This window comes from Hevea brasiliensis, chromosome 8 (genome assembly GCF_030052815.1).
Source record: "Hevea brasiliensis isolate MT/VB/25A 57/8 chromosome 8, ASM3005281v1, whole genome shotgun sequence".
Classification (NCBI taxonomy): Eukaryota; Viridiplantae; Streptophyta; class Magnoliopsida; order Malpighiales; family Euphorbiaceae; genus Hevea; species Hevea brasiliensis.
Window position 1 is genome coordinate 757,096 of NC_079500.1, and position 16,889 is coordinate 773,984.

The 16,889-nt window shown below is 31.7% G+C and overlaps 1 protein-coding gene across 1 annotated transcript; it reads left to right on the plus strand.

Annotated features, from left to right (window-relative positions):
• Positions 1-568: 568 nt before the first annotated feature.
• LOC110648036 (vicianin hydrolase-like) lies at positions 569-14,538 on the plus strand. The gene is made up of 9 exons (XM_058151957.1): positions 569-721; positions 918-987; positions 2,114-2,201; positions 2,286-2,337; positions 2,387-2,536; positions 2,671-2,724; positions 13,801-13,903; positions 14,016-14,124; positions 14,328-14,538. The coding sequence occupies exons 1-9, from the start codon at positions 569-571 to the stop codon at positions 14,536-14,538; spliced, it is 990 nt and encodes a 329-aa protein (XP_058007940.1).
• Positions 14,539-16,889: the final 2,351 nt, after the last annotated feature.

The following is a 16,889-nucleotide window of genomic DNA, read 5'->3' on the forward strand; positions in this document are numbered from 1 at the left end:
GACTCAAAACTTGACAACAGGAGAACAACAACTAGGAGATGCCAAAGAACCAAATATAAATACAGAGACACCTAGACAACTAAAGACAACTGGACACACAGCTGACAAATAGAGAGAATTAACAAGAGCAGAGCACTGCCATAACTTATAATATTTGGATCGAGCATTTTCTATTTTCTTGTGAATATTTTTATCAAGCCAGTTGCAGGCCACCTATTAATATAAATTATATAATGTCAATGTGACAATGTGGTGATTAGAATATATAAAAGGTAAATGGCAAAGCACGAGGCCCCCGTAATAATAATCTATTGCGAATTTTTTTTCACTTTTCCTTTTCAGAATATGCAAGTGATTGATTTGTTATTTTAGGATTGCTACCCTCCAAGGCCCTTATATATATGTAGGTTCTGCTTGAAACATTTTAGGTTTCAGGTTCTTGGGAATCAACTTGTTGTTTTATGGTCTTCTCATTCTTTAATTCTATCTAGCTTTTGTCATTTTTGAAACCAGAATCCTGTAGTTTAGAACTTGACTGGAATCTGTGAAGTTTCAAGGAGTAGTGGATATGAAAGTTCAAGAATCTCTTCTTTTCTTCTGCCTTTTAACACTGGCTTATATGCTGGCTTGTGCTAGAGGTCACATAGTCCAGTCTACCACTCTTAGCAGAAGCAGTTTCCCTAATGGTTTTATATTTGAAGCAGGATCAAGTGCTTTTCGAGTAAGAGCTACCCATGAAAGCAATGTCCGATTAAGTTTTCTCATCTGAGAAAATTAATTTTTTAAATATTTTATGAAGGAAATATTAAACTAATGAAGGCAATAATTGAAAAATAAATCTTTTCCCTCATCTTCATTTTCTTCTTTCTTCAGTTTTTAGTCTTTTTTTTTTTTTTTTTTTTTTTTTTTCTTATTAGGTTGACGGAGCAGCTCATACAGATGGCAGAGAACCAAGCATATGGGACACTTTCACAGTGGAATATCCAGGTCTCTCACATTCCACTCTACTGTTTTCTTTTTCTATTATATCTTGGCTTAATTAAATCTGTTTGTAAGAACCATTTATTTATTAATAATTTTGCACCAGTGTATATACTGGCAATATGAACAATAAAAGCGAGATTTATATGTAAATATGTAACACATATATATTTATCAACTTTGCAGATAAAATAACGGATCATAGTTCAGGAAATGCGGCTGTAGATTTCTATCATCTATATAAGGTACGACTTAATTATTTGTATATATTTAGATATTTTATTGTTATTTCAATAAATACAATTTAGCCAATTGAAAAAATTGAATATTTTTCTGCATTATAATTTTTTCCAATTAATTTAATTTGATAAATTATTTATTAAAAAATGTTTTTTTTCGACAGTTATTTCATAAAGAAAATCAAAGATAAAATTTCACGATCAATCAATTTTAAGCAAATAATATTAATTGGAGTAATTTCAAAAATTATAAAATTTCAAGTTCGGTCAAATCAAACAAATAAATAAAGTTTCATAAGATTTGAAATTAAGTGTTTCAACATAACAATGGATAAAAAATTCAACAAAAATATAAATACATGAAAAGACTTTTTTTGTCCTAATTATTATATATAGTTTTTCTCAAATTTGGAAAGATGTTGATTAGAAATATTACAGGAGGACATTAGTTTGATGAAAGAGATCGGACTGGACTCTTACAGATTCTCCCTATCTTGGCCTAGGATTTTACCCTGTAAGATCTCACCTCAGAACATCATCTTCTTCACATAATCACTTGTTATTGGTTTATGTTCCCCTATGTGCATGGAGATAATAATAAATAATGCACCATATCAGTAGATTTGATAAAACATTTATTATCACCACCAACGCCAATGATCTGAATGCAGTTTTTCTTCTTAGAGGGAAAACTTAGCGGAGGAATAAACTGGGAAGGTGTGAATTTCTATAAAACAATTAATCATTGTTTTTGTTGATTGGATTTCGGCTAGAGTTCGAACTTGATATCTGGCTCAGTGCTACGTACTGGATCAGAACTATTGGCAATCACAATTAGGGTTAATATTATATACGCTAAAACATTCTGAACTGTGTTTGTTTTAATGGGATAGGGATACAGCCTTTGGTGACTTTATTCCACTGGGATCTTCCTCAAGCCCTTGAAGATGAGTATGGAGGATTCTTGAGCTATAAAATTGTGTAAGTTTAAACGTGTTTTTGAAATTTTAAAACATTTATTGCAGTTAGAAATGGTAATTAGCAATTTATCACTTTAACGTTCAGGAATGATTATCGAGACTATGCAGACTTCTGCTTCCAAGTTTTTGGTGACAGAGTGAAGTACTGGGTCTCTGTCAATGAACCAAATTTATTTAGTTATACAGGGTATGCATTCGGAGACTGCACCCGTTCGATGTTCTGACTATGTTGGGAATTGTACGGCCGGCAACTCTGCAACCGAACCATATATAGTTGTCCACCACTTGCTTCCTAGCCATGCCAGTGCAGTAAAGATACACAAGGACAGGTATCAGGTCTGTATTTATTAATATTTGATGTTCATGATATTGCTAGGTTTAAACTGAGGCAAGAGTATGAAACTCCATAAATATCATGGAGAAGAAGGCTGTTAAATTGAAATTAGAATTAATACACTTGTGATTAACAGATGGAGGTTTCTCAAAAGGGTTCCATTGGGATTACTGTTTATGGTTCCTGGATGGTACTTGTAAACCCTTATTTTGTGATGAGTATGTGCATTGAAGCCGTGAGAAACCCGATGATGAAAAATTGTATGACTGTAAGATAAAATTAGAGGTATGGAACTGAATTATTAATTTCATGACGTGATCTTGAAAAAAAAATATATGTTTTTTGAAAAATTAATTTAATTTAAATAAAATTTTATTTTGTTTAAATTTAATATAGGTAGTTTTTAAATGGACCTAATTAAGTTTAATTGGGCCACATGGACCTAATAAAGCCTAGCTATAAATTTTAAATAGAATCCATTTAATTTATTTTCTAAAAATTAAAATAAGAAAATATCTTTTTCTCTCTCCCTCTCCTATACAAACTCTCTTTCCCACTTGGCTCTATTCTCTTTCTCACTCTCTATAGGTGCTGCCCCTTTCCCTCTATTCCTATTAGTTAAAATATCTCACCCATATCCCAATCTCACCCAAATTCCCCAATCCCAGTTGTTTAAGTTATCTGAATCTTATTACCCTAGGACTTCAAATCCTACCACACTTCTCTCTCAAAATCCTATAAATACCTTGCTGGAGGAAGAAAAAAAAAGGAGGAAGACAAAAAAAAAAAGAAAAAGGAAAAAAAAAAAGAGATTTAGAAAGATTCAGAAAATTTAGAGTTATTTAGAGATATTTTAAAGCTATAAGAGACTTAGAAAGATATTCAAAACTCTTTTGGTTCTTTTCTTTTCTTTTCTTCAAGAAGATTTTCTTGCAAGATTTTTCTAGAAGGTTAGTTTTTGTCATTTTCTTTTTAAGATCTATGCCTTGTAATATTTAATTCTATGCTCATTGTTTTCTAATTTATCTTGCATGTTCATATAAATTATGTAATCATGTTTAATTTAAGGGGATATATAACTCTGCACATACTTAGTTTTCTATCTCCCATATTTTTATTATTTTTTGTTATCTTCTGAATCTGTAAAAATTTTAGAAAAATTATATTCATATTCTACACAAAATTTTATTAATTTTAGGATCAAGAATCACTGAAAAAACTTTTATATTTTGTGATTATGCCTATTTGAATTTAGGGTTCTTGCAAAACCTGATTTACAGAATACCCAATTTGTGAAGCCCATATCTCCCTTATTTGTTAATATTTTTGCGTGAATCTAGTGTCTAAAATTAAGTTCAAAATCTTGTCAATCTTTTTCAATTGGTTTCGCATTCATGTCTGTTGTGGTTGATGAGTAATGAATTTTACAAAAAAAATAGTGCAATTCTGTCATTGAAAAAAGTTACGATTTGTGTAGACCATTCGGCTAAGATTTTGTTTGGTTTATAAATTTTATGATCTTGTATGATGTTTTGTGTCTTATGTAATTTTTTAATGATTTTTAGGCATGTCTAACTATTTTTTAAAAACTGGATTTCTTACTACTGTCAATCTGCCAAAATTTGAAAATTATATGTTTATACAAGTTCTTGTGTGTTCTTGGGTTCTAATTGATATTTGATCTATTTTTCTGTGTTCTTTTAATTCAAGAGGTGTTATAAAGTGTTTGGATCATATTAAAAGACTTAGACCATTAGGTAGTTATAACTAATTAGGAATTTTAAACCCTTTTAGGAGACTAGAGTTAGAATTCAAAGTGAATTGTTATTTGTATTTTCTTATTTTATTTATTTTCTTTTATTATAAATAAAATTGGTAAGTATCCAAGAGGGCATTTGCGTGGAGCTTACATGGAGCTAAACGGGAGTAAGTCAGGGATATCATTGCCGTACTAGAAAAGAAGACCATTTTTTAAGGGTAGCTTGCCCTAATGGCAACTGCAATTACTAACAAGTAAGTAATCATAAATTCCTAGAATAACCATTGGCATGAAATTGTAGTAATAATAGGATTGTTATTTGGTAAATTAAAATTAATTTTGTTTTTAATTTAACTGACTTTTGCATGTAATTAATTTAAATAAATACTTTATAAATTAAAATTAATCTTATTTATAAATTAAATTAACCTTGGTATGTAAAATAAATTTAATTTAATACTTAGTAATTATAAAATAAATTTGCATGTTAGAAATCTTTATTAGGTTTTTGGGCCTTATATGATATTAGAATAAATTACACATATACATAATTAATATAGTTTAATTATCCTTAGGGAAACTTTGTGAAAAATTAATTAATTAGGTTAAATAGAAACTTAGGGTTATTTGAAATTGAATTTATTTGTAAATTAAATTCTCAATAATAAATTAATTTTAGTCATCTGGTAAATATCATTTAAATAATTAGTAACCCCATAGATAGGAATTACTTGTACATGAAAATTATTTATAAACAACAATCTTTTTGTGAATTACTTGCTTGTGTAGGATTAGAATTGCATTTTTAGGATAAAGTTTAATAGAGGAATAATAAACAAGACTTCTAGAAACATTAGTAGAGGACTGGCACTCGAATTAACGAGGTTAGACCAGGCGTAAGGGATGCCTAACACCTTCCCCTTACGTACCCACTATCCCGAACCTAGGCATTGGGCTATGGTAATGACGGTTGTGAAAACTCTATAAGGGGTAAGTTGCCATCCATGACCCTCGAAAGAAATACTGAATATGTCCCAATTATTACCTGGGTGGCAACTCCTGTCTATCTATGCCTTCATGACATAAATTCTTAGTACCATGGTAGTGTTATGGGAAAATGGTACTTATCAGTGATTTGATTCTATTAGGATTGTATGAAGTGCATGTCTAGGAAATGCTGTCTAAGGATGTAGTACTTAAGTGAGATCATTGTGACTTCACCATCTTTCCTAGGCATTACCTGGTGCATTTTATATAATTTTAGTGAATGATATTTCGCCTCACGCCTTACTGTGAACCCCCGCTCCTACAGTTTGGTGACTCCACTTGGAATTAAATGGATAGTTACTCCAACATGTTTCTATTAGTCTAGTATTATTCCTATGTTAAACTTTTTGCATTGCACTACACTATCACATGGATCACCTTTACCCTTTTTAGCGCCGCTAGTACTAGCTAAGGAGATCATAGTTCTACTCGAGCTATAATGAATTGGTGAATGCTAGCACCCCATGCCCGTACCTTTGAGTATATAAAAGAGCTCAAGCTCCGGCCGTTGTGCTTAATGGACAAGCTCTCGCATGGGTGACCCTTTTCCTACCGATGAAGCCTATGAGCCATAGATTTCAGCCCTAGGTACCTCGTAGATTTTTGTTATGCTGAATTTATAACCTTACTATTCAAACCATAAGTTCTAGTGGTAGTTGAGATAAACCTAGGTCTATGCATAAACTCAATGTGTGTATAGGCCCAAGTCCATTTCAAAACCCTTGTTAAGCAAGAGGATGCTTACTTATGGTTAAACTTTAACGATATAAATCCTTTGTTTGTGAGGGAAGGATCATCCTTGACCACCTCCTGTTGGTGTGTCCAGTGTACCATAGCCTAGGAGAGAATTTTTTTTCCTACCCTACACATGAGAGTTGGAGGTATAAGGGGGCGAAGATTCTGTTCTAGAGATGTTCTTTTGTAGTTTTGATTTAGTCTTTAGTCCGAGTTTAGTTTAGTTAATATGGTTTAGTCTTGGTTCAGTTTAGGTTCTATTAGTATGGTTCGATTTTGGTTTTGTTACAGTAAAGGTAAAAAAAAAAAAAGTCCACTCATGCATTGCATTCATGTATATAGCATGCTTAGGTTAACCCTTAAATCCTATTTTTCATAGCCTCGAAACACACTAAAGAGACTTCCCATTAGGCCACTTGGGTTAGAGAAGGGAAGAGACTAGTAAGGATTTTACCTGCCCTACTTAAGATGGAAGAGACTATGGTCATGCTTGATGAAATCTTAAATGCTAAGATATTTGAGCTAGAAGAGAAAATTATGGTCAACTTTGGAAAGAGGACCCGAGGTGGGCTAATTAAGTGATATTAAAGTTATTGAGGTTCAAATTGTGTCTTGCACCCCAAGGAGATTTTCCCAATTCAACCAACCTTATCCATAATTTTCAAGTGTCTCAAAGCTTAAGACCTCCTGCAGCTCTTAGCACCTAAACCACCACCAAATTCACTCCCATCTAGCTATGATATCGACCAATATTGCCAATTCCACCAAACCTACAGTCATGACACCGACTGATGCTTTCAACTTAAGCATTATATCTAAGACCTAATTGATGCAAAAAAGATAACCGACCCAAAAAACTGACCAAACACCCGCACTAGACCTATGCCTAACTAAAATTTTCACCTCCACTAGTTCTCTACATGATCTCTACCACCCTAAATAACCCTGACAGAATTATTGACTTTATCCATTCAAAAGCCTAATGAACCTTAGTCTATAATGATTGTTGATGTTTATGACAATTCTAATTATGATGAGGGTCCTTTAATTTGGATGTCTGGACCGATTTTGATGAGGAGGTAGTTGCATTGCAAGTAGATGGTTTAGCTCTACCAATGTTTGGTTTTCAAGTTTCTATGATCTATGAAAACTAGATGGATCCACAAGTGGCTACTGTGCAGAAAGGGATGAAAGTTTTTCCTAGCATAGGCCTAGGAAAAAGTATAGATGACCTGGTGACTTTTCTTGAGATGAAGAGGTAGATCACGAGTTATGGTTTGGGCTATAAGCCAACTGAAGAGAAAGAAGAGCTAAAGCTTCTTAAGTTCTTGAAATAGGGGGCAATTACCTAGACATATGATTAGGGGTTACCACATGTGAAAGAGCTAGAACAGAAAATCAGCACCATTGATCTAAAGACTATATGGAAGCCAAGCACCTAAAGCTGCACTCCTAAGTTTGAGTTTGTCTTTTATAATGCTCACAGTATTAATACTGATGTTTCCATTTCTGATGTACTTAATGAAGATTTCGAGGCAAAAATTAATAATATGACTAGTCCTTTTGCTTTCTTATTTGATGTTTATTCTAATGGGCATATGCATGACATTCATAATCATTTAGAATCTGCTTTTGTTAATGCATCAAAATCGATCTCTATTAATTTGGGTACACTAGATAATCCTAAAAACATTAAGTTAGCTGAAGATTTAACCCAAGAAGAAAGAGATAAATTTATAGCCTTATTAACAAAATACCAAGAAACATTTGTCTAGGCTTATAAAGATATGTTGGGAATTGACTGAGACATAGTACAATACAAAATCACTACAGATCTGAATATGAGGTCTGCATCTGTGGCCTAGAAGCATTGATAAATGTTAAGGTAAAGAAAGAAGAGGTAAAGTGGTCTTTTATATTAAAGTTGAATGGGAATTGAAGGAAGGAAAATTGAGGCAATACTTAGAATATATAAAGATTCTAATAGCTAATTTTTGATAAGGTGACCATGAAGCACATGCCTCAAGCTTAGAATCAGATGGCCGATTCCTAAGCCACACTAGTGTCCCTATAGGAAAGGGGTGATTTTCTAGAGTTAGCTGCAAAGTTTAAGGTTACGCATCATATGTCTTCACCATATAGGCCTCAGATTAATGGAGCAGTTGAAGTAGCCAATAAGAATGTGAAGATTATTTTGAAGAAAATGATTAAAAGATATGAGGATTTGCCTTTAAAACTCCCTTATGTTCTTTAAGGTTATTGCACTGCTACAAGAACATCCACGGGGGCAACCCCATTCTCTTTAGTGTATGGGACTAAAGCAATGCTACCCATTAAGTTAGAGTTTAAATCCTTAAGAGTGATGCTTAAAGCTAAGACCATCGGAAAATGAATGGGTTTAGAAGAGATATGAAGAACTAGCTTTGATTGATAAAAAGAGGATACGAGTTTTGTATCATATGCATGCTTATTAGAGGAAGATGGTTAGGGCCTTTAAAAAAAAGGTGAAGCCAAGAAAGATCAAAGAGGGAGACATAGTTTTGAAACAGGCCCAGCCCGTCCCTTTTGATCCAAGAGAAAAGTTTAAACCAAACTAGGATGTTCCATATATAGTCAGAAAGATCTTGCTAGGAGGTGCTGTAAGAATATCAGACTTGGATGGAATGGATTTCAAGAACCAGTCAACTTAGACAGGCTCAAATGGTACTTTGTGTGAGATAAGCTCATTAGGCTGAAAATCTACAAAAGGAGATCTAGACAAAAGTAAGGGTAAAAAAAATGCTAGATTAAAAATCTACAAAAAGCGATCTAGGCAAAAGGAGAGATGAGAGAAGATCTGGATGGAAAACCTAAAAAGGTCATTCGGCATGTTATAAAGATTATTTCTAACTTTGGAAAAATTGAAAATTTGGCAAAACTAAATGTAAGAGGGAGTAATGGTGTACCTGAATAAATAAAGAAATTTTTATTGCATTAACCAGGAATAGTTCTATTTAATTATGATTGCGAATATTTGTGTCTTGAGGGATACATCAAATGATTAGGTAATTGAACTGTATTATTTTGATTTAATCTGTCTTATTAGCATGACAGAATAGGTAGTTGATATGAATGCCCTGACAATTGTCTAATTTCAAAAAAAAAAAAAAAGAGAAAAAGAAAAAAAAGAGCTCGCTAAGTGTAAAACCCAAAAGGGCCACCTAGGCAAAAGTTAGAGCGAGACCGCTGAGATGAAAACCCGAAAGGGCATTTCATGCAAAAGTGAGGGCATAAAGAATGGAGTTCATGGAAAAGAAATGAGTTAAGCTAGAACAAGATTTTAAAATAGCTTTAGAATAATGAAGCATGAGGGGAGAGAAGAAAAAGAAAAATCATAGAGAAATTGTATTGTGACCTTAAGGAAGTCTTTTTTGGTGAACAGTTCTCCTTAAAAATTTTGAGGTTACAAGAAAGTTTTTGCAAAAAAGAGGTCCCTCAGAGGATTAAGTTTTTTTTTAGAATCTCTAGCAAAATCAACATGCCTACGATAGGAAGTAGCATACAAGAAGTACAAAAATCAGAGAGAGTTTTGAGACCCAGTCATCCCAAATTTTTCAAATCATGAATTAGATATTTTTTGGTTAGTCCTTAGAAGTTGTTTAGGGCGCACGACATAGTTGTGTAAGGCATAAAAGAACACACATCAACATATCACCTGTACGTGTGTAAGGCATAGAAGAACATGCATCACCACAGTTTCAAGTGTCGAACTACGAGTGGGTTTGATTCTTTCTCAGGATAGCGAGAGGGATACGTAGACAGTTTAGGACCGAGATCCTAAATACAAATCCACAACATTTCAAATCACAGAGTTGCCATTATCATGAGACTGTAGCTAGTCTCATGATGCAGAGTGTATCGACAAAGCAAGATGCACTCGATTTTCACATGACATAGTTATCACTGTTATGAGACTGTTACTAGTCTCATGATGCAGAGTGTATTGATAGAGCAAGATACACTTGATTTTCACATGACACAGTTATCACGGTTATGAGATCGTAGCTAGTCTCATAGCATAGAGTATGTCGACCGAACAAGATGTACTCTATCCTTATAGCTAATGTTTCATTGTTATTAAAAGATTGAGTTTCACTTTGATGAAACTTGAGCAATGCTTTCCCATTGATTTCAACTTTCACCAAAATGGAGGGCAAACTGTAGACCCTTATTTTGTGATGAGTATGTGCATTGAGGCCATGGAAAACCAGATGATGAAAAATTATATGACTGTAAGACATAATTGGAGGCATGAAACTGAATTATTAATTCCGTGGCATGATCTTGAAAAAAAAAACAATAATATATTTTTTGGAAAATTAATTTAATTTAAATAAAATTTTATTTTGTAGTTCTTAAATGGACCTAATTAAGTTTAATTGGGTCCCATGGGCCTAAAAAACCTTGTTAGGAATTTTAAATAGAACTCATTTAATTTATTTTCTAAAAATTAAAATAAGAAAATATATTTTTCTCTCTCCCTCTCCCATATAAACTCTCTCTCCCACTTGGCCCCACTCTCTTTCTTACTCCATATTTTGGCTTCCCCCTTTCCCTCTCTTCCTATTGGTTAAAATACCTCACCCATATCCCAGTCCTACCCAAATTCCCCAATCCCAGTTATTTAAGTTATCTGAACGTTATCACTCTAAGACTTCAAATCCTATCACACTTTTCTCCCAAAACCCTATAAACACCCTACTGGATGAAGAAAAAAAAAGGAGGAAGACAAAAAAAAAAGAAAAAAAAAAGAGATTTAGAAAGATTCAGAAAATTCAGAGCTATTTAGAGATATTTTAAAGCTATAGGAGACTTAGAAAAATATTCAAAACTCTTTTGGTTCTTTTCTTTTCTTTTCTTCAAGAAGATTTTCTTGCAAGATTTTTCTTGAAGGTTAGTTTTTGTCATTTTCTTTTCAAGATCTATACCCTGTAATATTTAATTCTATGCTCCTTGTTTTCTAATTTATCTTGCATGTTCATGTAGATTATGTATTCATATTTAATTTGAGAGGATACACAACTCTGCACTTACTCAGTTTTTTATCTTCCATGTTTTTATTATTTTTTATTATCTTCTGAATTTATAAAAATTTTAGAAAAATTATATTCATATTCAACACAAAATTGTATTAATTGTAGGATCGAGAATCACTGAAAAAGCTGATTTTGTGAGTTATTGCTGTTTGAATTTAGGATTCCTGCAAAACCTGATTTACAGAGTACCTGATTTGTGAAGCCCATATCTCCCTTGTTTGTTAATATTTTTGTGTGAATCTAATATCTAAAATTAAGTTCAAAATCTTGTCAATCTTTTCCAATTAGTTTCGCATTCATATCTATTGTGGTTGATGAGTTATGAATTTTACAAAAAAGTAGTATGATTCTAACACTAGAAAAAGTTATGATTTGTGTAGATTATTTGGCTAGGGTTTTGTTTGGTTTATAAATTTTATGATCTTGTATGATGTTTTAGCTATCTTATGTAATTTTTTCATGATTTTTAGGCATGTCTAACTATTTTTTAAAAATCTGATTTCTTATTACTATCAATCTGCCAAAATCTGAAAATTATATATTTATGCAAGTTCTTGTATGTTCTTGGGTTCTAATTGATATTTGATCTATTTTTCTGTGTTCTTTTAATTCAAGAGGTGTTATGAAGTGTTTGGATCATATTAAAAGACTTAGACCATTAGGTAGTTATAACTGATTAGGAATTTTAACCCCTTTAGGATACTAGAGTTAGAATTCAATGTGAATTGTTATTTGTATTTTCTTATTTTCTTTATTTTCTTTTATTTCAAACAAAATTGGTAAGTAGCCCTAAGGTAAGTACCAAAGATGGCATTTGCGTGGAGCTTATATGGAGCTAAACGAGAGTAAGCCAAGAATATCATTGCCATACTAGAAGAGAAGACCATTTTTTAAGGGTAACTTGCCTCAATGACAACTGCAATTACTTACAAGTAAGTAATCCTAAATTCCTAGAATAATCATTGGCATGAAATTGCAGTAATAATAGGATTTTTATTTGGTAAATTAAAATTAACTTTGTTTTTAATTTAACTGACTTTTGCATGTAATTAATTTAAATAAATACTTTGTAAATTAAAATTAATCTTGTTTGTAAATTAAACTAACCTTAGTATGTAAAATAAATTTAATTTAATACTTAGTAATTATAAAATAAATTTGTATGATAGAAATCTTTATTAGATTGTGATTATTTAGGCCTTATATGATATTAGAATAAATTACACATGTACATAATATTATCCTTAGTGTAACTTAGTGAAAAATTAATTAATTAGATTAAATAGAAACTTAGGATTATTTAAAATTGAATTTATTTATAAATTAAATTCTCAATAATAAATTAATTTTAGTCATCTGGTAAATATCATTTAAATAATTAGTAACCCCATAGATATGAATTACTTGTGCATGTAAATTATTTGTAAACAACAATCTTTTTGTGAATTACTTGCATGTGTGGGATTAGAATTGCATTTTTAGGATAAAGTTTAATAGAGGAATAATAAATAAGATTTCTAGAAATATTAGTAGATGACAGACACTCGAATTAACGATGTTAGACCAGGTGTAAGGGGTGCCTAACACCTTTCTCTTACGTACCCACTATCCCGAACCTAGACATTGGGCTATGATAATGACGGTTGTGGAAAGTCTGTAAGGAGTAAGTTGCCATCCATGACCCTTGGAAGAAATACTGAATATGTCCTGATTATTACCTGAGTGGCGACTTCTATCTATCTATGCCTTCATGGCATAAATCCTTAGTACCATAGTAGTGTTATGGGAAAATGGTACTTACCAGTAATTTGATTATATTATGATTGTATGAAGTGTATATCTAGGAAATGTTATCTAAGGAGGTGGTACTTAAGTAAGACCATTGTGACTCAACCATCTTTTCTGGGCATTACCTGGTACATTTTATATAATTTTAGTGGATGATATTTCGCCTCACGCCTTACTACGACCCCCACTCCTACAGTACCCAAATATCAAACTGTTGCCAGCAGGAAAGCTGCCCTTAGAGGCCTTGACTTCTTATTAGGATGGTGAGATTTCTTTTTTCTTCCCCGAATTCTCTTTTTCCATCCTTACCAATTGGACTGTTGGATTTTCTTAATTCTCTACCTGTGTGTGTGTGTGTATTTATATATATATATATATTAGATACAATGTGAAAAATTAGCTAAAATTATCAATATGATTTCTTAATATAGGATCGTCCATCCGATACTATTCTGAAACCATGCGATATTTGGTAGGAGACAGGCTACCTGAATTCACAGAATCACAATCTGAGATGATAAAAGGGTCCTTTGATTTCCTTGGGATCAATTAGTACTCAGAAAATTATGCCGATGAAGTTACATCCTACATTACATTACTGTTAACCTAAGTTACACAACCGATGGCAGAGTTAATAGCCGATATCTTAAACTAGTAAAGCGATTTATGCCTTTTTTGTTCCTGTCTTATAATTGAATCCTATTATATATTTATTTCCACTGATGAGAAAGATGGAATTCCCATTGGTCAGCCAGTATGCTCTCTCCCCCTCTATCTCTGAGTCTCTCTCACACACAAACACAATAACCTAATGATTAAGAACTCCTTTATTTTTAGATTTAAATTTATAATTTCTATACAGACTGCTTCTGAGATGATATACATCTGTCCAAAGGGAATTCAACGACTTTTGCTATATTTAAAGAGAAACTATAACAATCCTCCCATTTACATCACTGAGAATGGTACAATCTCTAAAAGTTTAACCTCTCTTTGCAATTAGTAAAAGGTTTTAGTATAATTTTCATGTATATATCATCAACTCCCTCTTTATATTTTGGTAATTTAATTTTGTAGAAATGCCTGATAGCAACAACTACTCATTGTCAGTTGACGAGGCTCTTAATGATGGTTTGAGAATCAAATTCTACAGTCTCCATCTCTCATACCTCCTGAAAGCAATTAAGTGAGTTCAAGCATATATTGATTTATGTTTACTTACACAAATCATAATATAGTCCACCTCTTCCATACTTGGATTATAGGGAAAAACTCCATCGGACAAGAATTTTCCCGAATGATAATTACGTAGATGATTATTAATTAGTCTAATTTAACAAAAAAAAAGTTGGACTTTATTTATTTATTTTTTTAATATAATTCTGACAGGAAGGGAGTTGACGTGACAGGATACTATATATGGGCTTTTCTTGATAACTTTGAGTGGATGTCTGGTTACACTCTTCGGTTTGGAATCACTTATGTTGATTACAATAATCAGTTGGAGAGATTTCCCAAACTCTCTGCTTTGTGGTTCAAGAAGTTCCTCCAAAAAGGCAATCAAACCAATGAATACTTTTTATTGTACTCAGAGGAATAACTAATAATTGAATCAAATATATAAGGAAATTTGTGTTTAAACTCGGTCCACTGTGAATCTATGACACAAGGAAAATTCTTCCCACCATGCTTATTTTCGCAGAATATGTATTTAAGAGGTGACAAGTCTAGATTTCTTTCTTTTAGTCCATTTATTTTGTTAGAGTAATTTGTGAAGGATAGTGTTATTTCAATGTGATTTTCAGCATTTCATGAAACTTGATTTTGTTTGGTTTTCCAAATTTATGGCTAAAAATTTATTTTAATAGAAATATAGTGCCTATCATAAAATAAAGTCTATTATCTATATATATATAAAAAAGTCTATTCACTAAGATGTACTTACCTCTTTGATATTGGAGTCACATCCATAATTAATTATACGATATTAAATTTAAATTTCGATCAAATTTAGATAAAATAAATAGTAATATTTGATTTATTGATGCGCCAATTGTAGGGGTAAGAAGAATTTGATTCAGACTGAAAAAATTGACTGAACCTATTTAATTAGGAAAATCAGCTCAATTTTTTTTGTAAATCAGTTTAGATCAATTTTTAATTTTAAAGAATTTAGCATCTTCAGTTTGATTCAATTTTTGAAGGAAAAATCTAAAATGAATAGTTTATTTTTTTAATTAATTATTATTAGATTTTGTTATGTCGACTCATGAGGTCAAAGGAGTATGAATTTTAATGATAACAAAATTCAACTAGAATCAAACTAATCTTATTTTAAGTGTTGTACTTTTCTAAGGATAAAGAAAAAGATTCATGGAGTTGATGATGAACTTGTGCTTTAAAGAAAGGATGACATTCTAAGATAACACAAGACGAATCAAAGACAAAGAAGATAAAGAAAGAAAAGGTTATCTTCCAAGCTGCATTGAAGATCAAAATTGAAGGTACATATAGTTTGAGAATAGTTTAAGAAATTTAGGATTGCTTGTGAAAAGAATTGAGAAGTAGAAGCCAATGATACTTATTTTTAATCCCTCAAATTTTTATCCTAAGTTTTCAAAACTTGTTTTGAATTATCAGTGACCTAAAAGTATTTTATTATAATTTAGTGTAAAGTTTTAAAGTTTTCAAAGTTATGCAAAAAAAGCTTTCCTGGTATGCTAACTGGTTTGCTACTGTCCCTGGTATGCTAATTGGTTTGCTAACTGACCCAACTCTGCACAACATCGCAGAAAATGAAAAAATAACGGCTATTTTCTTGAAATTTGAAATTGTAACGTTCAAATGAGTTCTCAAACAGTCAGAAACGATCTAAGGCTATAAATACACTTATCTTTGGCCATTTTGCACTTAATGAAAGTTTCTCTACTGTTCCTAATCTCTAAAAATCATTAAAGCTTTCATTCAAAGTACTCAAATTGTTTTTATTGCTCATCATTGACATATCTATTCATCTCTTCTTTTATAGATTCTGTTGTATTGAGTGAGATTGAGTTTTAAACACCTTCTTAGCATGTATGAGAGGCCATTCAAGTACCTATTGAAGCTTGATTGTGAAAAGTGTTTGGGTTGACACTTGGTAGAAGTGTGAAGCTACTTGTAAAAGCTTTGGTGTGAAGATTTGTAAATGGCTTTTTGTCTCTTGCCTTTAAAAGAGAATAATAGTTAAGTGAAGACTCAAAGTGGGATCTTTGAAAGAGTGGATGTAAGCTAGTTAGGTCGAACTACTATAAAAATTTAGTGTTCAATTCTCTCAACCTTTACTCTTTAAATTTATGCACTTTTATTTTTTTGGTTGAATTATTTTTGCTGAGTTGAGAATTGATACAGTTTACTGTTAACTTTGCTACAAATTGAGATAATTTATTTACTGTTGAATCTGCTAAGATCTGATGTAATTTGCTTACTGCTATATTTGCTGTCAACTGATATATTCTGTCTACTGCTCTGTTTGTTGTGCTGTGATTTTATTCAGATTACTGGTATTTTTACTGAATGCTAATATATCATGTCAGATCAGTATACTGAATATTTTTAAGCCAACTTTATAGCAACTAATTACTTGAGCAGTATCACACACATATTTCATAGTAGAAAAACTAGGTAGAACTAAATTACAATTTTTCAAAGGTTTTGAACAAGAACCGAAAATTTGTTTTAGTCAAATTCACCGCCCTCTTGGACATATTTTGAGACATCATGTTAAAAATTAAAATAACTAAAATTAAATTTGATCTGAAATGAGTTCAAAATAAGTCCAAAATAACTCGTAAGCAAAGTTCGATTCAAGTTAAAAAATTGACCAAACTTATTTAATTAAGAAATTGGGTATGATCATTCAATTTTCTAAGGAAAAATATAAGATGAAATAGTTTTTTTTTAATTATTACA

Bases quoted from the DNA above. Each gene is read 5' to 3' on its own strand.
- LOC110648036 (XM_058151957.1), top strand. From the start codon at position 569: ATGAAAGTTCAAGAATCTCTTCTTTTCTTCTGCCTTTTAACACTGGCT. The intron at 2,338-2,386 runs GTGAAGTACTGG...TTAGTTATACAG, and splicing joins TCCAAGTTTTTGGTGACAGA to GGTATGCATTCGGAGACTGC. The intron at 14,125-14,327 runs GTGAGTTCAAGC...TAATTCTGACAG, and splicing joins TACCTCCTGAAAGCAATTAA to GAAGGGAGTTGACGTGACAG.